At 43.3% G+C, this 25,515-nt stretch overlaps 1 protein-coding gene and 1 long non-coding RNA gene across 4 annotated transcripts in view; one reads left to right on the top strand and one right to left on the bottom strand.

Moving 5' to 3' along the window:
• The window catches only part of olfm2a (olfactomedin 2a), a 642,861-nt gene extending 627,094 nt beyond the window's left edge, over nt 1-15,767 (top strand). For all 3 annotated transcript variants that reach the window (XM_063035724.1, XM_063035723.1, XM_063035725.1), the window contains exon 6: nt 14,968-15,767. In XM_063035724.1, the coding sequence (XP_062891794.1) occupies nt 14,968-15,645 (678 nt within the window). In that variant the 3' untranslated portion in view covers nt 15,646-15,767. The remainder of the gene's footprint in view (nt 1-14,967) is intronic.
• Nucleotides 1-25,515, bottom strand: part of LOC134339321 (uncharacterized) — an 87,967-nt gene that overhangs the window by 59,803 nt on the left and 2,649 nt on the right. Inside the window, exon 2 of the long non-coding RNA XR_010016375.1 lies at nt 13,566-13,682. This is a non-coding gene — a long non-coding RNA (uncharacterized LOC134339321). The remainder of the gene's footprint in view (nt 1-13,565; nt 13,683-25,515) is intronic.

Here is a 25,515-nt window from a genome sequence, read left to right on the forward strand (position 1 = left end):
TAGGAAAGTACAGATAGAATCTACAGATAAATTATGCATATATAAAGTGCATAAATTAAATATTGTAAGGTACAAGCAATACACACACACAAAATGCTGGAGGAACTCAGCAGGCCAAGCCACATCTATGGAGAGCAGAGTTGACATTTTGGAGCGAGACCCTTCATGAGGATTGGAGTAAAGAGATGAGAAGTTAGAGCAAGAAAGTGGGGGGAAGGGAGGAAAAAGTACAGGTTGGCAGGTGACAGGTGAAACCGGGAGAGTGGGAGGGGTGAAGTAAAGAACTGGGAAGCTGTTAGATGAAGTAGATAAAGGGTTGAAGAAGGGGGAATCTGATAGGAGAGGGTAGAAGACCACGGAAGAAAGGGAAGGGGGAGGAGCACCAGAGGGGGGTGATGGGCAGGCAAGGAGATAAGGTGAGAGAGGGGAACGGGAATTGAAATGCTGAAGAAGGGGCGACGATTATCGGAAGTTCGAGAAATCGATGTTCATGCCACCAGGTTGGAGGCTTCCCAGATGGAATATAAGGTGTTGCTCCTCCAACCTGAGTGTGGCCCCATCGATACAGTAGAAGAGGCTATGGACTGACATGTCGGAATAGGAATGGGAAGTAGAATTGAAGTGGGTGGCCACCAGGAGATCCCTCTTTTTGTACCAGAGAGAGCATAGGTGAGTCCTGATGTGGATTGGGAGACCACTTCACCAAGGTGGGCTCCTATAGATCAGTGAGACCCAATGCAGATTTGGAGATCGCTTATCCAAGCACCTACGCTTTATCTGCCAGAAAAAGCTGGACCTCCCACTTCAATTCTACTTCCTATTCCCATTCTGACATGTCAGCCCATGGTCTTATCTACTGCGGCGATGAGGCCACTCTCCAGATGGAGGAGCAACACCTTAAATTCCATCTGGATGGCCTCCAAACTGATGGCGTGAACATCAATTTCTCAAACTTCCAGTAATTGCCCCTCCTTCACCATTCCCATTCCCCTCTCTCACCGTATCTCCTTACCTGCCCAACACCTTCCTCTGATGCTCCTCCCCCTTTGCTTTCCTCCATGGTCTTCTACCCTCTCCCATCAGATTCCCCCTTCTCCAGCCCTTTATTTCTTTCACCTATCGGCTTCCCAGCACTTTACCTCAGCCCTCCCCCCTCCCAATTTCACCTATCATCTACCACCTTGCACTCCTTCCTTCACTTCCCCCCCCCCCCACCACCTTCATGTTCTGACTTCTCTCTCCTCTTCCTTTCCAGTCCTGGTGAAGGGCCTCAGCCCAAAATGTCGACTGTACTCTTTTCCATAGATGCTGCCTGGCCTGATGAGCTCCCCCAGCATTTTGTGTGTGCTGCTCGGTTTTCCAGCATCTATAGACTCTCTCGTCATTGTAAGGTACAGAACAGATTAACCAGTGACACTTTGAATGCGATGCAGCCCAATGGCCTGAGGGAAGAAATTGTCTCTCATCCTGACTCTTCTTGTTTTTATGTATCGGACTCTCCTACCAGATGGTAGAAAGACAAAGAGGGTGCTGGATGGATGGTTGGGATCCTAAGGGCTCTGTGTATGCAGCGCTCCTGATAAATGTCCCCGATGAATGGTAGGGAGACCCCTGTGATCCTCTCAGCCATTCTCACAGTTCTTTGTAGGGACTTCCGGTCCAATGCTCGGCTGCTCCCGTACCAGATGAAGATGCAGCTTTTATTTATTTATTGAGGTACAGCGTGGGGAAGTTCCTTCCGGCCCTTCGAGCCACGCCCCTGAGCAGCCCCCCGATTTAATCAAGCCTTTCCTGGGGTAATTTACAATGACCAATTAACCTACCAACCGGTACATCTTTAGAGTGTGGGAGGGAACTGGAACACCCAGAGGAAATCCACGCAGTCACTGGGAGAACATACAAACTCCTTACAGGTAGGGCCAGGATGGATGGTAGAGAATGCTACTGTTAGCTGGGATAAAATGCGAGGAAACTACATTAAGCATAAAAACTGCGAAAAAAATCTGGATGATTCCAAATTTTAATATTTCTTTACAGTATAGGAGACCACTCATCCCATTGTTTTATACTAGCCTATTGCCATTCCAGCTATTTTTTTCCCTTTAACCTAATCTCCCCGTATCCCCCTCAATTCTGCACTAGAGACAATTTACAATGACCAGTCAACCCTACTAACTCGCACGTGTTTGGGGTGAGGGAGGAAACCAGAGCACCTGGGGGGAAACCCATGCAGTTACAGGGGGCATGTGCAAACTCCAGACGGAGAGCCCTGGAGGTCAGAAGTTTACTCAAATCTCTGGTGAGGCAGTAGTCCCACCAGCTGTGGCACAGCTCCAACCTGTGGGGATGTGGGTAAGCAGTGCAGTCTCACTGGTACTGACCTTCTTTCATTTGATGCTAGCTCTCCACGTTGTATTTGTTTTTTTTTTCTTCTTGTTGTAATCAACCCTCTATTGGCAATTCCTTCTGAATATTTAATCCCAAAATGGAGAGGGTGTGGTCATGAAAACAATCTTACTTCCTTGTCCCCACCATCATCCTCAGAATGTTCAGCCTGAAGGTGAAATTAGAGGGTTAGTGGCTAGGGTCAGAAGATCAGAGTTAGAGGTTAGGCTTATTCCTTGTGGTCAGTGTGAGGCCAGTCTTTACACGGAATATAGATTCAAGAGTGCTAGAACCCGTAGTAACAAACAATCTGCTGGAAAAAACTCAGCAGGTTAAGCAGCATCTGTGGGGGCAGAAGAGTTCTGATGCAGGGTTTTGACCCGAAATATGGACTATTTCTGCCCTCCCATCGATGTGGCTTGACATGCTAAGTTGCTTCAGCAGATTGTTCGATCACGGTGCAGCAAACGAGTTTGGCTCCTCCACAAGTTCGAATAATTTGTGTTAGATTCAAAAATTAATGTGCAACCCAGTGTAAATAATATTATTTTTTGAGAATTTACACAGGGGAAGGGGCTTGAGGTGTTGTAGAACCTTCTACTGACGTAAACCCTCCTCTGGGAAATGAGAACCCATTCATCACCTGTGATACATTGGCTGCTTTACTTCCACGTCTTCACGATTCGGTCACAATCGGAAGCAACTTGATGCCCATTTGCAAAGGATAGTTAGCTGGGTGGAGATCAGTTCACAGAGCAGAACACACTACACTCTTTAAAGACGATGTAAGCACAACATCTGACTGGTAGCATAAAATATTAGTAAATGTATCTTAAGCTGCCATTCACTTGGATCTTAAAACCAAAGGCATGTTGAGCTGATTAGTCACACTGGTGTCTGATTAAGCATCAAAATCAGCTTGGGGAATTAATTAAAGCTTGTTCTTGAACACAGTGTGATATATCACAGTGAAACAGAGGGCTTTGAATCTCCATAGGCTTGGTCTGAAAGCGTTTGTTGTTTACATTCATGATCTGAGCAACCAAGCTACTTTGCAAGTTTAGAACAATTATCAGATTGTTAATTGGATTCAGCAGGGAACACCAGCTTTGACCAAAGAATACATTGGAACAAGGAAGGTGGGTGGGGGGGGGGGGAATGTTGCTATTAGTGTTTTCCTCATGCTCACAGAGAAAAGGAAACACTTGTCTCGGTTTGAGTGAATAGCAGTGAAACTTGGACTGGAAAACCACCGTTTTGTTTGCTTTTTAAAAATTTTTATTAAGATACAGAGTAGAATAGACCCTTCTAGCCGTCTGAGTCGTGCTGCTCAGAAATCCCCTGATTTAACCCTAGTCTAATCATGGGACAATTTACAAAGACCAGTGAATCTGCCAACCGGTATGTCTTTGGACTGTGGGAGGTAACCAGAGCACCCGGGGGAAACCAGAGCACCTGGGGGAAACCAGAGCACCCAGGGAAACCGGAACACCTGGGGGAAACCGGAGCACCCGGGGGAAACCAGAGCACCCGGGGAAACCGGAACACCTGGGGGAAACCAGAGCACCTGGGGGAAACCAGAGCACCCGGGGAAACCGGAACACCTGGGGGAAACCGGAGCACCCGGGGGAAACCGGAGCACCCGGGGGGAACCCCATACAGTCATGGGAAGAACGGACCAGCTCCTTACAGGCAGCAACAGGAATTGAACTTGGGTCGCTGGTACTGTAACGTGTTGTGCTAATCACCGCACTCCTCAGCCTTCATGTCCAATTCAGATGGTTGGCTCTCTGTACCGTTTCCAAAGCTGGTGTCATAGGAACAGTCCATGGATAGTGGTAGATACACTGCACATCAGCATGACATGGTCAACACAGTGCCATGAACCACTTTTGCAAAACGTTACTCCAAACAGATCCATAAACTCGCTAACAGATCAACACACACACACACACTAACAGGTCCACACACACCAACAGATCCACATGCCCACCATCTGAGATGTGCTGATACAAACTGTCGTTGTGCCTCTTGCTGGTCCAACAAGATGAGGGAGCTCACTCTGGATCAGTAATCAACTTAACAATCTCTGGGATGTGATCATTGCATGTCGCAGATTGATCAAAGGCGTCATTGGGGGAGCTCACAAATGATGCTTCCAGACAGTGTCTGTAATCAGAATAAGAGGGTAACATTACAGCTCCTTAGAAATGTAGTTTTCGGTATTTCATCAGACCCTCCACTATGAGCAGGGAGCTTTAAAGTATCAGGCGGAGCTCTGGGAGCAGTGGAAGTTATACCAAGGTGGGGTGTAGGATGGACAAAGCTAACCTGGTCTCCTCGAGGATTTCTCTCCTTCGGCTGACTGGTGTACAACAACAAGTTGTTCAACAAACTTACTCCACGATTTCACAAGTTCTAAATGTGCAAACATGAATGTGTCGGAGAGCTGCTGTATTACCATTCCATTTCGCATTCGAAGTTCAAAGTTTGAGTTGGTCACACAGTAGGGTAATTGTTAGCACAACGCTTTGCAGTACAAGATACAATTCTCACCACTGTCTGTAAGGAGTTTCTACATGCTAACCGCGATCTGAAGGGTTTCCTCCAGGTCTTCCAGTTGGAGGTTAATTGGTCTTTGTAAATTATCCCTGATTAGGCCAGAGTTAACTTGGGAGATTGCTTGGCCACACGGCTCAAAGGACCAGAAGGACCTGTTCCATGCTGTATTTCAATAAATACATGTATTATCAAAGTACATATATGTTACCACACACATGCTAAAGATTCATTTTCTTGTGGACATTCACGGTAACACAATAGAATCAATGAAAAATGACACACAATCAAACACAGGCAAGCAAACACTGTGCAAAAGACAACAAATTGATCAAATACAAATCAAATAATAGTAATAAATAACTAAGTACTAAATATTGAGAGCATTGAGAGTTGTAGAATCCTTAAAATAAATTCATAGTGTATTAAATCAGTTCAAAGATGAGGTGAATGAAATTATCCAGTCTGGTGGTTGTAGGGTAATAACTGTCCCTGAACCTGGTGATGTGGGACACAAGACTCCTGAAAATCCTGCCCAGTGACAGCAGTGAGAAGAGAACATGGCCTGGACTGAATGAGTCCTTGATTACGGAGCTGATGATCCTGAATGATGGAGGTGGGGATACTTAATTCTGATCATTTTGATGAGTGGAAAGGAGAGTTCCAGGTATTGTCTCTCCCCATTAGTGCGACAGGAATTATCATCCCATGGAGATTCAGAGCAGGGTCATTGGCTTCAGTAAGTTGCCTCCGATTGTAGGTGCAGCAGAAAGAGTCAAAGAGAATTTGATGGAATTGTAATGGAGAAGAAGTTGTAGGGACATTTCTACCTCACATCTCCAGTGATCCTGTTTCAGCCCTGACCTCTGGTGCTGTCTATGAGGAGTTAGCACATTCTTCCTGTGTGTCCGTTCCTCCCAGGTCCCAAAGACGTATTGGAGGCTTAATCAGTGACTATAAATTGCCCATAGCGTAGTTGGGGTTGGGAGAATCAGGTGACATTATTGAGCATGGGAGCAGGAAGCAATTACACGGAAACAAATGGGGAAATAAGATTGGTGGGGTTGCTCTGAGAGATGGTAACGATTTGATAGGCCAAAGAGCCTCCTGCATAAAATGACACGGCTGATGCGGAAGTACAGGTAGCAAAGCTGCTGCCTTGCACTGCCAAAAGCCAGGTTCACTGCTGAACCCTGGCGCTGTCTGTATGGAGTTTGCATGTTTGCATGTCACCGCAGTGATTTCCTCAGGAGCTTCAGTTTCTTCTCACCCAAAGCCGACCAATTTGGTAAAATGGCCACTGTAAATTGCCCCTACTGTATAAGTGAGGGGTTGATGATGAGAATGTAGGGGTAATAATAAATGGGATTAATGTAAATGAGTGTGTGATGGTTGGCACAGACTCGGTGGGCCAAAGGGCCAATTTCCATACTATATGACTCTGTCACCATGACGATGACAGGGTGATGAACCAGAACCATGGATAGCAGAGAAGCAACTAAGATAATGTGTCAGCAAGTGTAGAATGTGGAGATGAGGGATTCCACACCCTGTGGTGGAGTCCTAGACAAACAAGGAGGAATGGACTGTTTCAATAGTTTATCATAAGGTTGACAAGATATAGATCAATATTAGAGTTAAAGACAATATTGACTTTTTAATGACTTTGATGTCTATATCTCTGGCCCAGATAATCCTGTAAATTTTTGTCCAAAGAGAAGCAAGTCTAAGATTTCCATACGTGCAGTATCAAATGAACATTTTTTTTTAAATTTCTGATTTCTCTTTTATAAGCATCATTTTTAATGTAAGCTTCCAATCTACATTCCTCCTTAATTGAAGCAACATACATCAAAGTTGCTGGTGAACGCAGCAGGCCAAGCAGCATCTATAGGAAGAGGTGCAGTCAACGTTTCAGGCCGAGACCCTTCGTCCTGACGAAGGGTCTCGGCCTGAAACGTCGACTGCACCTCTTCCTATAGATGCTGCTTGGCCTGCTGCGTTCAACAGCAACTTTGATGTATGTTGCTTGAATTTCCAGCATCTGCAGAATTCCTGTTGTTTCCTCCTTAATTGGCTTTGTTCAAAGTTAAAACTCTTGTTTCAGACTTAACCACATCACTCTCAAACTTAGTATTATATTGTTACTATGATGGCTTTTCAGAATCAGAATCAGGTTTAATATCACCGGCATATGTTGTGAAATTTGTTGTCTTTGCGGCAGCAGTACAATGCAATACATAATAATAGAAAAAACATGTATTACAGCAAGTATATATATATATATATATATATATAATAGTTAAAGTAATTAAGTAGTACAAAGTAGTACAAGTGAGGTAAAGTTAATGGGTTCAACGTCCATTCAGAAATCAGATAGCAGAGGGGAAGAAGATGTTCCTGAGTAGCTGCGTGTGTGCCTACAGGCTTCTGTACCTCCTGCCTGATGGTGCAATTAGAAGAGGGCATGACCTGGGTGATGGGGATCCCTTAATGATGGATGCTGCATGTTGAGCCATCCATCCTTGAAGATATCTTGGATACTATGGAGGCTAGTGCCCATGATGGAGCTGACTAAGTTTACAACTCTCTACAATTTGTTTCGATCCTGTGCAACAGCTCACCACCACCCATACCAGATGGTGATGCAGGCAGTTAGAATGCTCTCCACAGTACATCTATAGAAATTTGTGAGTTTCTTTGGGGACATACCAAATTCTCTCAAACTCCCAATGAAATATGGTTGCTGATATGCCTGCTTTTGGCTGCATTGATATGTTGGGCTCAGCATAGGTCATCAGAGATGTTGACACCCAAGAACTTGAAATTGCTCACCTTTTCCACATCTGATCCTTCGATGAGTTCCGGTGTATTTACCCTTGTCTTGCTCTATTTGACGTTCACAATCAGTTCTTTGGTCTTACCAATATTAAGTGCTAGGTTGTTGCTGCAACACCACAATGCTGTAAGACCATAAGGTATAGGAGCAGGATCAGGCCATTTGGCCCATTGAATCTGTTCTACTCTTTCATTATCGCTGATTCAATTTTCCTCTCAGCCCCAATCTCCTGCCTTCTCCCCATATCCTTTCATGCCCTGACCAATTAAGATCTATCAACCTCTGCCTTAAATGTACATACAGACTTGGCCTCTACAGCTGCCTGTGGCAATGAATTCCATAGATTCGCCACTCTCTGGCTAAAGAAATTCCTCCTCATCTCTATTATAAAAGGATACCCTTTATCCTGAGGCTGTGTCCTCTGGTCTTAGACTCTCCCACCATAGGAAACATCCTCTCCACATCCACTCTATCAAGGCCTTTCACAATTTGAAAGGTTTCAATGAGGTCACCCCTCATTCTTTTGAATTCTAGTGAATACAGGCCCAGAGCCATCAAACGCTCTTCATATGACAAGCCATTCAATCATGCAGTCATTTTCCTGAACCTCCTCTGAACCCTATCCAGTTTCAGCAAATCCTTTCTAATATCAGGGGCCCAAACCTGCTCACAATACTCCAAGTGAGGCCTCACCAGTGCTTTATAAAGTTTCAGCATTACATTGATGTTTTTATATTCTAATCCTCTTGACATGAATGCTAACATTACATTTGTCTTCATCACCACAGAGTCAACCTGCAAATTAACCTTTAGGGAATCTTGTACAAGGTCTTACAAGTCCCTTTGCATCTCAGAGTTTTGTATTTTCTCTCCATTTAAAAAAATAGTCAACCCCTTTATTTCTTTCACCAAAGTGCAGGACCATACACTTCCAAACACTGTATTCCATCTGCCATTTCTTTGCCCATTCTCCTAATCTGTCTAAGTCCTTCTGTAGCCTCTTCATTTCCTCAAAAACAACCTGCCCTTCCACCTATCTTCATATCATCTGCAAACTTTGCAACAAAGCCGTCAATTCCAACATCCAAATCATTGACTCATGATGTAAAAGGATTGGTCCTAATACAGACTCCTGTGGAATACTACTGGTCACCAGCAGCCAACCAGAAAAGGCTACCTTTACTCCTACTCTTTGCCTCCTGCCAATCAGCCACTGCTTTCTAACAAGCCACTAGCCTTGCTAGAATCTTTCCTGTAGTACCTTGGGCCTGTAGCTTGTTAAGCAGCTTCATGTATGGCACCTTATCAAAGCCCTTCTGAAAATCCAAGTACACAACATCATCTGATTCTGCTTTGTCTATCCTGCTTGTTATATCTTCAAAGAATTCCAAAAGATTTCTCAGGCAAAATTTTCTCTTGAGGAAACCATGCTGACTAGGGCCTGTTTTATCATGTGCCAGCAAGTACCCAGAGACCTCATTCTTAATAATCGAATTCAACATCTTTCCGATCACTGAAGTCAAACTAACTGGTCTATAGTTACCTTTCTTCTGTATCTCTCACTTCTTGAAGAGCGGAGTGAGATTTGCCATTTTCCAGTCTTCAGACCATTCCGGAGTCTAGTAATTTTTGAAAGATCATTATTAATGCCTCCCACATATCTTCAGCCAGTTCTTTCAGAACTTTGAGGTTTATACCATCTGGTCCGGGTGACTTATCCACCTTCAGACCTTTCAGTTTTCCAAGTGCCTTCTCTCTAGAACACCATTCAAACAGCTGATCCATCTCGCTCCAGTACACTATCTGAAATTCCGCCAACAATAGCTGTGTTGTCAGCAGATTTATAGATGGAATTTGAACTGTGCCTAGCCACGCAGTTGTGGGGTGTAGAGAGTGTAGAGCAGTGAGCTAAGCATACATCCCTGAGGTACGTCACTGTTGACTATTAGTGAGGTAGGAAGGTTACTCCCAATCCACACTGACTGTGGTCTCCTGGTGAGGAAGTTACAGAGGGAGGTACAGAGACCTAGGTTCTGGAGCTTTTCAACAGAACTGTAGGAATGATTGTGTTAAACACTGAGCTGTAGTTAATAAACAGCAGCCTGACATAAGATTTAGTATTGTCCAGGTGATCCAAGGCCCCGTAAAGGGTCAATATGATCACATCTGCTGTAGATCTATTGTGATGATAGGCAAATTCCAGTGCATCCACGTCCTTGCTGAGCAGGAGTTGATCCTAGTCATGACCAACCTCTCAAAGAAGTCGATCTCCGTAGATGTGAGTACTACTGGGTGATAGTCAATAAGGTAGCTCACCCTGCTTTTCTTGGGCACTGGTATGATAGTTGCCCTTTAGAAGCAAGTGGGAACTACCAACTATAGCAATGAAAGATTGAAAATGAATCAGTCAGGGTACATGCAAAAGTACATCTGTAGAAGTTTGTTAGAGTGTTTGTTAACAAGCTGAACTTTCTTATCCTAAGAAAGTAAAGATGCTGGTGTGCTTTCCTTATTGTTGTATCTACGTGCTGACCTTAGGACAGGGCATCCAATATGTAAACACCCAGAATTTAAAGCTGCTGAATCTCTGCATTGCCAATCCCACGAGTGAAATAAACGACCCCTGCAACTTATTAGTGTTGGTTTATTATTGTCACATAGAGCAAGGGATAGTGAAAACCTTTGTTTAGCAAGCTATCCATACAGAATATTTCAAGACATCAGTACATTGCGGTAGTATGAGGAAAAAGCAATAACAGACGGCAGAGTACAGTTTTACAATTACAGAGAGAGTGCCGATAGAAAATAAAGTGTACGGACCACGATGAGGTAGATTCCCAGGTTAAGGCTTTATCTTCAATTTACAAGAGCTCTTGTAATTTGCGAACAGATATCAAATGTCGACATTCTTACTGATATCCGCATATTTCAATAAACTAATTAAAACAAGAAATTTGACATGGGGAGTATACTTTTTTTGTTGATGTCTACTTTGCAGGATATGACAGGCTGGAAGCTGGTCTGAGGCAGACTCAATTAGTCAAATCTATTAGTGGCATGGCAGTGCAGTAGCTGGCATATATATAGTAGAAAACTTAATCAGTAGAAAAGTAATCAAAGGGGAGCTAATAAACATGAAGGAGATTATGTTGTAGTGGTGCAGAAGAACGGGGGCTGATGGTATTGCTCTGCTGAGAGCAAGCATGAGCCTGATGGGCTGAAAGGCCTTTTTCATGACAAAGGAACGATAGCATTTTAGCAGATAATTCAGGATGGGATGATTCTAAATCTATCTCTCTGCCTGACTTTGAAAATTGAGCAGGGATATATGGATTCAAAATGCCAAAAGATAAATTTAGATTAGACACGAGGAGTTTGCACTGAGAATGATCGATGCAAGGAATAGATTTCCCATGGCAGTCTGGTAAGGATTAAGAAATAATTATTCAGAGCTGATGAAAGAGCCAAGGTGTGTTCCAGATAGATTAGTTCAGTGGATAGGAGTCTGCTGGTTAAGCTACCAACAGACTTTTGTTGTTCGCAAGGCATCCGTTTGAATCCCACAATGGTTGTTAGAGAATTTAGATGCAAGTAATTAAATAAATTTGAACATTGAACAAAAAGTTGGACTCAGTTGCAGTCGAGAGACAACTGGATTCCTATGAAGTACCTTTTGGGTCGTCAGGAAAGGAAATCTGTCATCCTTAACCAGAATGGTCAATGTGAGAGTCCAGGTTCACCAAGGTGGATTGATCAGTTGCTGTACAATACCTCTAGTAGCAAGGGTGACATGTGGTGATTGGCTTTTCAATACCTCTTCAGTTCAAGAACACAAAACAGAGAACAATACAGTCTTTTGCCCATGATGTTGTGCCAAACCTTTAACTTACTCAAAGATCAATCTAACTGTTCCCTCCCACATAGCCCACTGTTAGTCAAGCATTTGGGAATGAACAGTCAATGCTGGCATTGTCGGGATTGGCACATCGCATACGCAAAGGAATATAACAATATATCAGAGCAGCAAGTGGTCTACCTTGCATGTGGTGTCCTGGCTAACTTACTGCAGAAGAATATGAATCTCTTGGAATGTCAACACCAGCCTCATTATCTTAGAGTCATAGAGCACAACAGTACAGATACAGATCCTTGGCCCATCCCGTCCAGCCTGAATTATTATCCTGCCTAGTCACACCAACCCATACCTGGACCATAGCCCTCCATATCCTCCACTGCATCTGCATATCCAAATTTATCTTAAGTGTTGAAAATGAATCTCAGGGTTCTATTCGATGACATACAGATAATAATAAATTTACTTTGAGCTTTGAACTTTGACATTGAACCATCACTTCCACTGACAGCTTTTACCACACACTCACAACCCACTGAATGAAGAATTTTCCCTTCAGGTTCCTCATAAATATTTCACCGTTCACCCTTAATCTATTCCCTTTACTTCTAGTCTCATCCTCAATGGAAAAGGCCTACTTTCATTCATCCTCTCTGTACCCATGATAATTGTATATTCCTCTCTCATCCTCCTGCACTTCTGGGAATACAGTCCTAACCTTTCCCTGTAACTCAAGGCTGCCAGTCCCAGCAACATCCTTGTAAATTCTCTCTGCACGCGTTCAAACTCACTGACATCTTTCCTGTAGGCAGGAGACCTAAACTGTACTCAATACTCCAAATCACGGCTCACCTACTCGGTAGGAAGAGAACCGAATTTAAGGAACTCGGTTCAGTTTTATTGAGCTGGTTTCTAACTGATGGATTATAAAAAAGAAACACGGCACTATATCTTTTACAGTCCCAGAGCATCCCAAATTGTTTTACAGCTAATTAAATCTGTTTATTGTTAGGTTTTAAATTGGCATGCTTACAGCTAATTTCCATACAGCAAACTATCACAAACTGTAATGCAATTGTAATCAGCTCATTTGGTTGAAGGAGAAATAAACTTTGCTTTGTGTGTTAATTCCTCTGCTTCTAAATAATACTATGGAATATTTTCAAACTTCAAAATTCAAAGCAAATTTATTATCGAAGTACGTATATGTTACCACATACTACATTGAGATTCATTTTCTCGCGGGCATGCACAATAGAACAAAGAAATACGATAGAATCAATGGCAATCTCACACAAAGACGGACACACAACCAATGTGCAAAAGAAAACAAACTGTGCTCGTTATGCGACAGAGAAAACAAAACCTAGGTGTGATACCTTGCAGATGACCACACCCCAGGCAAAGCAGCATTCGCTCAGCACCATACTGGACGGGCAGGTCTGTGGAGTAGGACTTGAATCCATAATATTCTAGAACATAGCACGTTACAGCACAGTACCGGCCCTTCGTCCCACGATATTGTGCCAAACTTTTAACCTACTCAATCTTTCCCTTTCTTCCTACATTTATATATTGTCCATGTGTCTATCTAACAGTTTCTTAAATCCCCTTAATGTATCTGCCTCTATCACCATCCTTGGCTGGGTGTTCCACACATCCATTACTCTCTGTGTAAATAATTTACCTTTGACATTCCTCCTATACTTTCCTCCAATCACTTTAAAATTGTATTAGCCATTTCTGCCCTAGGAAAAAGTCTCTGACTATCCACTCTATCAATGCCACTTATTGTCTTGTACACCTCTATCAGGTAACTTCTCATCCTCCTTCACGCTAAAGAGAAAAGCCCCAGCTTGCTCAACCTATCTTCATAAGTCACATTCTAATTCAGAGAGGTAAACAATTTATAGCCAATGAGTTCCTGACCTCCAGCAGACTTGCACACACATAACACTGTGTGTAGTTTATTGGAGAGGGCTTTGCAATCTCATACAACGTGTTGGTGAGGAAGCTCCTGGAGGATTGTGTACAGTTTTCGTCACCCTGGAAAGAGAGAAAAGAAGATTTAGGAGAAACCAGACATGACAAAATCTGCAGATGCTGGCAATCCAAAGCAATGCACACAAAATGCTGGAGGAACTCAGCAGGCCGGGCAGCATCGATGGAAAAGAGTAAACAGTCGACATTTCGGGTTGAGACTCTTCTTCAGGATTTGGGGGAATGTTGTCAGGACTTGAGGTCTTGGATTATAGGGAGAGGTTGGACAGGTTTGGAGACTGAAGGCTGACCTTATAGTTGTGTAAAAAACATGAGGGACAGAGGGAGAATGTGTACGAAGTATTGTCAGAGACAGGCAATCAAAATCCAGAGGGTATCTTTAAGCTGAAAGGAGATACGGAATAGGGCAACTTCTTCATGCAGAGGATAGAGATCAGAGCAACACAAACAAAATGTTGGAGGAACTTAGCATCTATATAAGTGAATAGACAGTCGACATCTTGGACTGAGACCGTGATCGAGGCAGGTATAATAACAACATTAAAAAGATACCTGGGCAGGTCCATGGATGCGAAAGGTTTAGAGGGATATGGGACAAACGTACCAATGGGACGAGCTGAAATGGGTGTCTTGGTCAGCATGAATGTTGGGCTGAATCGCTCCATGAATGTATGACTCTATAACCTCCCACAAGCAGTGAAGGGCTCCAAGGAGTGCCATCCTGACGGTGGTAAGAGACTCAAAGTAGTCATCATTATACACAATCAAAGTTAAAAAAAAACACAAGCACCGTCAGCACCAATTCATTGTGGTTGGTAACCAATCAGGAATCGCCCTAGAAAAGTAATGCACAGGGAGGGTAAGATGTAGTCCTCAGGAGGGAGCCCCTGAATAATCTTGCCCTAAATATCTCACTCTAATCCAGTGTAAAGAGGGCATTGATCATCGAATGCTGAAACTTAAAATGATCAGTAGTGGCATTGCCTGAGAAATCCAATGTCTCACAGGGAAGCAGTGGTGACAATGGTTTAAAAGTGATGCAGGGCTGAACGTCTCACACTGATCCAGTGCTGAAAATGTTCCTGCAGTGGTTTAGAGCTAACAGAGTCACACAATAATCCAGTGCCAATAAAGTTGTACGATCTAGTGTCAGAAGTGCCTCACGGTAATCCAGTGGTAGTAGTTTCACAATGATCCAGCACTTACAAGGTCACGCAGTGATCCAGTGCTCCCAGTGACCATTAGTTGACCTGTTTTGGGCCCTGTGCTCTCTGCTCAGCCTCTCCCTGATGTTGTGTGCCTTGCTAACCTGAACCATTTCTCCCCCCAGATATGGTCCATGGACGGCTACCTAAACGGCCGCATTGTCCACGAGTTCCGCTCCTTCAACGACTTTGCCAAGGGCCAGAATTTCATCTTCTACCGCCTGCCCCACCCCTGGGCTGGCACGGGCCACGTGGTCTTCAACGGCTCCCTCTACTACAACAAGTACCAGAGCAACATCATCGTCAAGTACCACTTCCGCTCCCGCCGTGTGCTGGTCCAGCGGAGCCTGGATGGCGCCGGCTACAACAACACCTACCCCTACTCCTGGGGGGGCTTCTCCGACATCGACCTGATGGTGGATGAGAGTGGCCTCTGGTCCGTCTACACAACCAACCAGAATGCCGGCAACATCATCCTCAGCCGTCTGGATGCCGAGACACTGGAGATCCTGCAGAGCTGGGACACAGGCTACCCCAAGCGGAGCGCTGGCGAGTCATTTGTGATCTGCGGTACCCTCTACGTGACAAACTCACACCTTGCAGGGGCCAAGATCTATTTTGCCTACTACACTAACACATCGAGCTACGAGTACACCGACATACCATTCCACAACCAGTACTCGCACATATCCATGCTGGACTACAACCCAAGAGATCGCGCGCTATACACATGGAATAACGGTCACCAGGTTCTCTACAACGTCACGCTGTTCCACGTTGTAAAGACGTCAGGTGAATTGTAAAGTAATAGGACAATTCTTTTTACATCTAAAAGTATCATTTACTGAACAAAAGACTGTCTGGTGTGAGTGCGCATGGTTCTTTGTGTTACTGAACAATAAAGTTTAACTTTGAAATGGTTAAATTGGCTGGTATCTCATTGGAGGACTTCAGAGATCGATCTCAAGCCGGTTTAGTCCATCAGTGATTCCACCATCTTTTGTATTGACTTCCCCAATTCGATCTTACTTTGATCTCACATACCGGGAGACTAGAGAACCAGAGCTATAGGGAGAGGTTGAACAGGTTAGGACTTTATTTCCTGGAAAGTAGGAGAACGAGGGAAGATGTTAATGAAGTATACAAAATTATGCGGGATATGAGGAGGGGTAAATACATGCAGGGTTTATCTCCTAATGTTGCGTGAGAAGCAAAGCTGATGATCCTGAAAATGAAAGGGTTAACATATGAGGAGCACTTGATGGCTAGACGGATATCCCTTTAGAAAAGAGATGAGGAGAGACTTCTTTAGCCAAAGGGTGGTGAATCTGTGGAATTCATTGCCAAGTCATTGGGTATATTTACAGTGGAGTTTGACAGATTTTTGATTAGTAAGGCCATCAAAGGTTATTTTATTAAGAAAATAAATTATTTATTAATGTATTAATTAATTTATTAATCAGAGCATTGAGTATAGGAGCTGAGATGTAATGTTGAATTTGTATAAGGCATTGGTAAGGCCAGATCTGGAGTATTGTGTCCAGTTCTGGTCACCGAATTACAGGAAGGATGTCAATAAAATTGAGAGAGTACAGAGGAGGTTTACTAAAATGTTGCCTGGGTTTCATCTCCTAAGTTACAGAGAAAGGTTGAACAAGTTAGGTCTTTATTCTTTGCAGCGTAGAAGGTTGAGGGGAGACTTGATAGAGGTGTTTAAAATTATGAGGGGGATTGATAGAGTTGACGTGGTTAGACTTCTTCCATTGAGAATGGGGAAGATTCAAACAAGAGGGCATGGGTTGAGAATTAGAGGACAAAAGTTTAGGGGTAACATGAGGGGAAACTTCTTTACTCAGAGAGTGGTAGCTGTGTGGAATGAGCTTTCAGCAGAAGTGGTTGAGGCAGGTTTGATGTTGTCGTTTAAAGTTAAATTGGATAGCTATATGGACAGGAAAGGAATGGAGGGTTATGGGCTGAGTGCAGGTTGGTGGGAATAGGATAGGGTAAGAGTTCGGCACGGACTAGAAGGGCCGAGATGGCCTGTTTCCGTGCTGTAATTGTTATATGGTTATATATGATTACATGGTTGTGGGAAGAAGGCAGGAAAATGAGGTTGTGAGGGATGGTAAATCAGCTATAGTGGAAAGGTGGAGCAGACTCAAAAGTCCAAATGGCCTAATTCTGCCCCTATGTTTTATGGTCTTGTGGTCTTACAGGCTAGAACTGGAGGTCATAGGTTTACCGTGAAAGATTCAAGATTTCAGGTGGAAAGGAGAATCTACCAGTGGAAGCAGAAATGCACCTTCAGCTGTAACATCTAAGAGATGTTTGGTTAAGTACTGGATGTGAGAGGCATTGAGGGCTATGCTCTGGGTGCGGAAAAATTGGACTAGGCAGAAAACCAAGCCGATAGAACTGTATGGGCCAAGGAGTTTGTTTCTGTGCTCTATGAGTCACCTTCCAACTGGATAACCTGTTGGAGATACAGCGCATACATGGACTTCCACCAGGAGCTCCCATCAATGTCGCAGCCCATTCCATCTTGGGAATATGTCCTTGGTCCTTCATCTTCAAACTCCAAGCCCAGTAGTAAATCCCAAATATGAGAAAATCTGCAGATGCTATAAATCCAAAGCAACAGACACAAAATGCTGGAGGAACCCAGAAGGCCGGGCTGCGTCAATGGAAATGAGTAAACAGTCCACATTACGGGACATGGCCTCTCATCAGGACTCAAAAGAGTAAACTTCGACTGTTTGTTCATTTCCATTGAGGCTGCCTGACCTGCTGAGCCTCTTCAGCATTCTGTGAGTGTAACCCTGCCCATAGTGTTCACCTTCACTACATGGACTGCGTTGCTAGGAGGTGACTAGCTCCCATCTTCCCCGTATCAATAAGAGATGGGAAACAGGAAAGATTCTGCAGTTGCTTAAATCCGGAGTAATACACAAAATGCTGGAGGAACTCAGCAGGTTCATCAACAGCTATGGAAAAGAATAAAGAGTCAGTATTTCATGTCAAGGCCCTCATCATGACTTGAATGGAAGGGGGAAGAAGCTGGATCTTTATTTAAAGTCCGCCGTTTGTTCCTCTCCATTGATGCTGCCTGAGCAGCTGAGTTGCTTCAGCATTTTGTGTGTGTTATTCGAGAGATGGGAAATAAGCATTGATTTTAGTAATACCGTGAGTTACTTATTAATTAAACTCTTGTATCCCAATCAGTGTCTGGTTTCTGGTCACATGAAAGTTAATGATTCCCTGCGATGACCATGTGATAACGAACCAGAGAGGTCTCACAGGGATACCTGAGATTCACTATTGAACTTCCAAGAATGAATTGAGGCTCTCTGCTGGGCGGGGTTAACCGTGGATATTGCACCCTGGCTGTCTATGTGAGGCGCAAGCCAGGGCAGTATGACACGGAGAGCAATGAATAGAGAAAGGACAAAAATAGGATAAATGATGACATTCCGATGATTCCATATTTGCAGAGCGTAGAAGAAAGAAAAACGGAAAAAAATCTGTCCCCAATTATGGAAGTCTGAGATGGATATTGGCAAAGATGCAGACGGAAGCCTCCAGCCCTCTAAAGCTGTTTACAGCTGACCCTTATCTTAACTCCACCTTGCTTGCATCAGTCTTGTACAACACCTAACAAAGGAACTCTAAGTGAGATGGATAATAAAATGGAGCAGATTTATATATTTGTTTATTTATTGGGAGCAGGTCCATCTGGCCCTCTGAGCCGCACTGTCCAGAAACCCCCGATTTAACCATTGGCTAATTTACAATGACCGATTAACCTACCAACCAGTATGCCTTTAGACTGTGGGAGGAAACTGGAGCACCCTGAGGAAACCCACGCAGTCACGGGAAGAACGTACAAACTCCTTGCAGACAGTGAGGGATATCGAACCCGGGTCACTGGTACTGTAAAGTGTTGTGCTGACCACCTCTGCCACTGTGCTTCAGACCAGAGAAATTCTTGAACATAAACTATCGCAGTCAAAATCAATTTTAATATCATTTGAACAAGAATATGTGTGTGCATTTGCGAGGGAAAACTCACATCAATATCAGAGACACATAGCATCAGAAATAGAGCATTCATAAGAAAAAAATATAACCATAAATCATGATTAATCTTTACAAGAAAGACAGAACTAGGACAAAATAAAATCTGTTGTAGTGCAAAGTGATCAAAGCACTAATGGAGTTGCTGCGCTCGGGTTGTGCTCACTGGTTCAAGAAACAAACGGTTGCAGGGAAATAACTTTCTTGAACCTGGTGAGGTGGGACTTTATTTACTTAGAAGTACAGAGCAGAATAACCCCTTCCACCCCATCGCAGTGCACCCCCACCCCAGCAATCTAACTATTTAACGCTAACCTAATCACAGGACAATTTACAATGACCGTTTAACCTACTAACCAGACAGTGGGAGGGAACCAAAGCCCCTGGAGGGAGCCCACATGCTCATGGGAAGGACATGGAAACTTTCTGCAGGAGGGTTGAAGTTGAACATCGAACTCTGATGCCCTGAGCTGTAATAGCGTCGCGCTAACCACTATGCTACCGTGATGTCCGAAAACTGCTGTGAGAAGATGACAAGGGCGAGAAGATTTTGTTATTTTATATATGAATTCCTGAGTATGGGCGTGCCTGACAGGGCCAGCATTTATCACTCTTTCCCAACACTCTCGTTCAGAGGTGTTCCAAGAAAAAAAATCACCAGGACTCTGTGCTTGACATCCCGTAGTGGCAGACTATGTCCGGTCAATGTCATTCCTTGACGTTCATTGCGAACCAGCACACAGCACTTTACTGAACGTTTTCCATGGCAGGACGCATGTCTCCAGAACATGAATTCCCCTGCTCTAAAGGTGAGGCGCAAGCTCGTTTCCAGAGTAGAAGCACAAGCCACAGCAGATTACAGCATAAGACCATATGACACAGTGCAGAATGTTAGGACATTCAGCCTATCGATTCTGCTCCACCATTCCATCATGACTGATCCTGGATCCTACTCAACTCCATACACCTGCCTTCTCGCCATATCCTTTGATGCTCTCACCAATCAGGAAATTATCAACTTCCATCTTAAATATACCCATGGACTTGGCCTCGACCACAGTCTGTGACAGAGAACTCCACAGGTCCGCTACTCTTTGGCTAAAAAATTCCTCCTGACCTCCGTTCTAAAGGATTGCCCCTCAATTTTGAGGCTGTGCCCTTTAGTTCTGGATACCCTCTGCATAAGAAACATCCACTCCACATCCACCTTATCTAGTCCTTTCAACATTCAGTAGGTTCAATCAGATCCCTCCATATGCTTCTAAATTCCAGTGAGTACAGGCCCATAGCTGCCAAATGCTCCTCAGATGTCAACCATTTCATTTCTGGAGCCATCCTTGTTTACCTCCTCTGGCCTCTGCAATGACAACACATCCTTACTGAGATATGGGGCCAAAAACTGTTGACAATACTCCAAGTACAGACTGAATAGTGTCTTATAAAGGCTCAGAATTATCTCAAGCAACACATATCAAAGTTGCTGGCGAACGCAGCAGGCCAGGCAGCATCTCTAGGAAGAAGTGCAGTCGACGTTTCAGGCCGAGACCCTTTGTCAGGACTAACTGAAGGAAGAGTTAGTAAGAGCCTGTCACACTTTCAAATCTCCTTCTAGCTCTTCCTTCAGTTAGTCCTGATGAAGGGTCTTGGCCTGAAACGTCGACTGTACCTCTTCCTAGAGATGCTGCCTGGCCTGCTGCATTCACCAGCAACTTTGATGTATGTTGCTTGAATTTCCAGCATCTGCAGAATTCCTGTTGTTTCAGAATTATCTCCTTGCTTGTATATTCTATTCCCCTTGAAATAAATGCCAATATTGCATTTGCCTTCTTTACCACAGACTCAACCTGTAAATTAACCTTCTGAGAGTCTTGCACGAGGATTCCTAAGTTCGTCTGCACCTCAGGTGTTGAATTTTCTCCTCATTTAGATAATAGTCTGCACTATTGGTCCTTTTACCAAAATGCATTATCAAACATTTCCCAACACTGTATTCCATCTGCCAATGTTTTGCCCATTCTTCCAATTTGGCTAAATCCTGCTGCAATCACATTGCTTCCTCAGCACTACCTACCCTTCCACCTTTCATCATATCATCCACAAACTCTGCCACAAAACCATCAGTTTCTTTATCCAAATCATTGACAAACAATGCCAAAAGTAACGGTCCCGATAGTGACCCCTGAGGAACACTACTAGTCACTGGCAGCTAACTAGAAAAGGTGCCCTTTATTCCAACTAACTGCCTCCTGCTTGTCAGCCATTCCTCTATCCATGCCAAGATATTTCTTGTAACGCCATAGGATTTTATCTTGATAAGCAGCCTCATGTGTGGCACTTTATCAAATGCCTTCTGAAAATCCAAGTAGATGATATTCACTCCCTCTCCTTTGTCCACCCTGCTTTATTACTTCCTCGGAGAATTCTAACAAATTTGTCAAGCAAAATTTCCCTTTATGGAAACCATGCTGACCTTGACTTATTCTATCATTAGACTCCAAATACCCCGAAACCTCATCCTTAATAGTAGACTCCAACACTTTCCCAACCACTGAGGGTAGGCTAACTGGCCTATAATTTCCTTTCTTTTCTCTTCTTTCCCTTCTTAAAGAGCGGAGTGACATTTGCAATCTTCTATTCCTCCAGGCCCATGCCAAAATCAAGTGATTCTTGAAGGATCATGACCAACACATCTGTTATCTCTTCAGCAACCTCTCTCAGGACTCTGAGGCTTAGTCCATCTGACCCAGGTGACTTAGCCATCTTAAGACCTTTGATTTTGCCTTTTGCAGTTTTTCCTTTGCAATAGCACTAGCTCTCACATCTTCTTCGTGACACTCATGGACTTCTGGCACACTGCTAGTGTCTTCCACAGTGAAGACTGATGGAAAGTACTCATTAAATTCATCTGCCATTTCTTTGTCCCCCATTATTAACTCACTAGCATCATTTTCCAGTGGTCTAATAACAACTCTCACCTCTCTTTTACTTTTTATATAACTGAAAAAACTTGTAGTGCTCTGCTTTCTATTATTGGCTAGTTTGTCCTCATCTTTTCCCTTCTTATAGCTTTTTAGTAGCCTTTTGATGGATTTTTAAAACTTCCCAATCATTCAACTTCCCACTCACTTTTGCTAACTTATATGCACTTTCCTTAGCTTTTATGCAGTCCTTAACTTCCTTTGTCAGCCACAGTTGCCTACACTTGCTATCTGAGAACAACTTCTTTTGTGGGACATATCTACCCTGTGCCTTGTGAACTATTCCCAGAAACTTCAGCCGTCTCTGCTCTGCCATCATCCCCACTAACATCTTTCTCCAATCCACCTTGGCAAGCTCCTCTCTCAGGCCTCTGTAACTCCCTTCATTCAATTGTGATGCTGGAATCTGCAATAACTAACCAATTGTTCCAGAGGAACAGGAGGAACTTGTGAGGCAGCATCTCAGAATCAGGTTTAATACCAGTCACAGATATGATGAAATTTGTTTGTGGCAGCAGAGCAGTGCAAATACATTTTAAAAAACTATAAATTACAATAAGAAATATATATAAAAAATAAATTAAATAAATATTTGCAAAAAGAGAGCAATTTTTTAAAGTAGTAATGTAGTGTACAAAAGTTCATTGTCTATTCAGAAATCTGACAGCGGAGGAGAAGAAGCTGATTGTGAAACATTGAGTGCATGTCTCCAAGTTCCTGTGCCTCTTCTCTGATCCAGCAATGAGAAGATTGCATGTTCTGAACAGTGGGGGTCCTTAATGCTGAATGCGACCTTTTTGAGGCATCACGTTTCGAAGATATTCTCGGTGCTGGAGATGATATTTCAGATCTAAGCCCTTTGCCTGGAAGGATGAAGTACAGATGAAGGATCACAACCCATAATATTGACTGTCCATTTCTCTCCACAGATGCCGCCAAACCCACTGAGTTCCTCCAGCATTTGCTACAGCTCCAGAATAATAGTTTAAGCATTTAGTTACCAGTTTGGTAACTGAACCATTTGCACTCTGCAATGTATTCATTTAAACTCTCTTACATGTTAAGGTGGGTATTATCAGTGTACACACTCTTATTAGGTACACCTGCTCATTAATGCAAATATCTAATCAACCATTCATGTGGCAGCCATTCAATACATAAAACATGCAGAAATAGTCAAGAGGTTCAGTTGTTGTTCACAACAGGGAAGAAAAGTGATCTTAGTGACTTTGACCGTGGAATGATTGTTGGTGCCAGATGGGGTGGTTTGAATATCCCAGAAATTGCCGATCTCCTGGAATTTTCACACACAACAGTCTCTGGAGTTTACAGAGAAAAGAGCGAGAAACAAAAAAAATCCATTCAGGTGGAAAGTGAAATATGCTGTGAGTGAAAACATCTTGTTACAGTAATGAGATAGATCAAAGAAGAATGACCACAGTGGTTTCAAATTGACAGGAAGGCGGCAATAACTCAAATAATTATGTGTTACAAATATTGTGTGCAGGAGAGCATCTCTGAACACACAACACATGAAACCTGGAAGTGGATGGGCTACAGCTGCAGAAGACCATGAACATACACTCAGTAACTGCTTTATTAGGTACCTAATAAAGTGGTCACTGAGCATATGTTCCCATTGTCCTCTCTGATAAATCTCATGGAATTCATGTTGTTGACCCTGGAGGCCTTTCAAGCAGAATTGAAAGAATGTTTGGAAAGGAGACAAGTGTACAAGGGCACCAAAATAAGATAGTTAGTAATTAACAAGGATTTCTTAGCCAGTCTGGATAAGAAGCTGGAGCCCACTATCCCTTGAGTGATACAGGAGATTTTCCAAAGTCCAAAGTTCAAACTAAATTTATTATCAAAGTCCGCATACGTTACCATATACTAGCCTGACCGTTTTAAGACCATATTCATAGGAGCAGAATTAGGCTGTTTGTCTCATCAAGTTTGCTCCATTATTTGATCATGGCTGATTTGTTTTCACTCTCAGCCTCATTCTTCTGACTTCTGCCCGTAACCTTTGGTTTCCTGACTAATCTAGAACATATCAATGTCCACTTTAAACATACCCAATGACTTGAACTCCACAGCCATCTGTGGCAATAAATACCACAGATTTACTACCCTCTGACTAAAGAAATTCCTCCTCATCTCTTTTCTAAAGTGATGTCCTTCTATTCTGAGGCTGTCATCTGGCTTAAGACGTGCTTACCATTGGAAATATCCTCTCCACGTCCACTCTATCTAGGCCTTTCAAGATTTGACAGGTTTCAATGAGATCCCCCTTCATTCTTCTAAACTTCAGTGTATACATGCCCAGAGCCATTAAATACTCCACATATGTTAACCCTTTTACTGGGATCATTTTCATAAATATTCTCTGGGCGCTTTCCAAAGCCAACACATCGTTTCCTAGATATGGGGCCCTAACTGCTCACAACACTCCAAGTGCAGTCTGACCAATGCCTCTTAAGGCCTCAGCATCCTTGTTTTTACAGTAAATTCTAGTTCTCTTGGAAATTAATTTACTGGAAAAAAAGAAATGCAATAGTTTTATGAAAAACTACACATAAACAGACAAAGACTGACAACAACCAACATGCAAAAGAAGACAAACTGGGCAAATAAAAATAAAACTGAGAACAAGGGTTTCAGGAGTCCTTGAAAGTCAGTCTGTACATTGTAGAAACAGTTCAGAGTTGAGGTGAACAAAGTTATTCATGCTAGTTCAAGAGCCTGATGGTTGAAGGGTAAGAAATGTTCCTGAACCTGATGGTATGGGACCAAAGGCTTCTGTACCTCCTACCCAATAGTAGTAGCAGGAGGGGAGCACGGCCTGGATGGAGGAGGTCCTTGACAATAGATGCTACTCTCTTGTGTCAATGCTCCTCATAACTGTGCTCAGTGATGGGGAGGACTTTGCCAGTTTTGAATTGGGCTTGCCTACCACGTTCTGTAGCCTTTTCCATTCCTGGGCATTGGTGTTTTCATACCAGTCCCTGGTGCAGCTTAGAAGTTTGTAAAAGTTTTAGATGACATGCCAAATATACACAAACTTCTAAGACAGCAAAGGTACTGTTGTGCCTTCTTTGTGATGGCACCTATTTGCTGGTCCCAGGTCTGATATGTTAATGCCAAGGAATTTAAAACTATTGGCCCTCTCCACTTCAGTTCCCCTAATCAGCACTGGCTTCTTCTTTTGATCGTCGATAATCGGCTCTGGTTTTGCTGACATTGAGTGAGAGGTCGCTGTTATGGCATCACCCAGCCAGATTTTCAATCTCAATTCTATATGCTGATTTGTTACCACCTTTAGCTTGGCCAATAACAGACGTGTCAACTGCAAATTTAACTATGGCATTGGAGCTGCACGTAGCCAAACAATCAGAAGTACTGTTCAAAGTGAGTAGTGCTTGGGGTTGAGCCCGCAGTCCTTTGGTGCAGCTGTGCTGATGTGAATGTGGAGAGGATATTATTGCCAATTTGTCTAACTGGCATCTGGCAGTGAAGAAATCAAAGATCCAGTTGCACAGGGAAGTACTGAGGCCCAATGCTCTATGTCAAATTCTATGTAATGAAATACTTTTCTATGAATAAGTCAAACACTTTACA

Source organism: Mobula hypostoma, chromosome 29 (genome assembly GCF_963921235.1).
Source record: "Mobula hypostoma chromosome 29, sMobHyp1.1, whole genome shotgun sequence".
In the NCBI taxonomy this organism is placed as follows: domain Eukaryota; kingdom Metazoa; phylum Chordata; class Chondrichthyes; order Myliobatiformes; family Myliobatidae; genus Mobula; species Mobula hypostoma.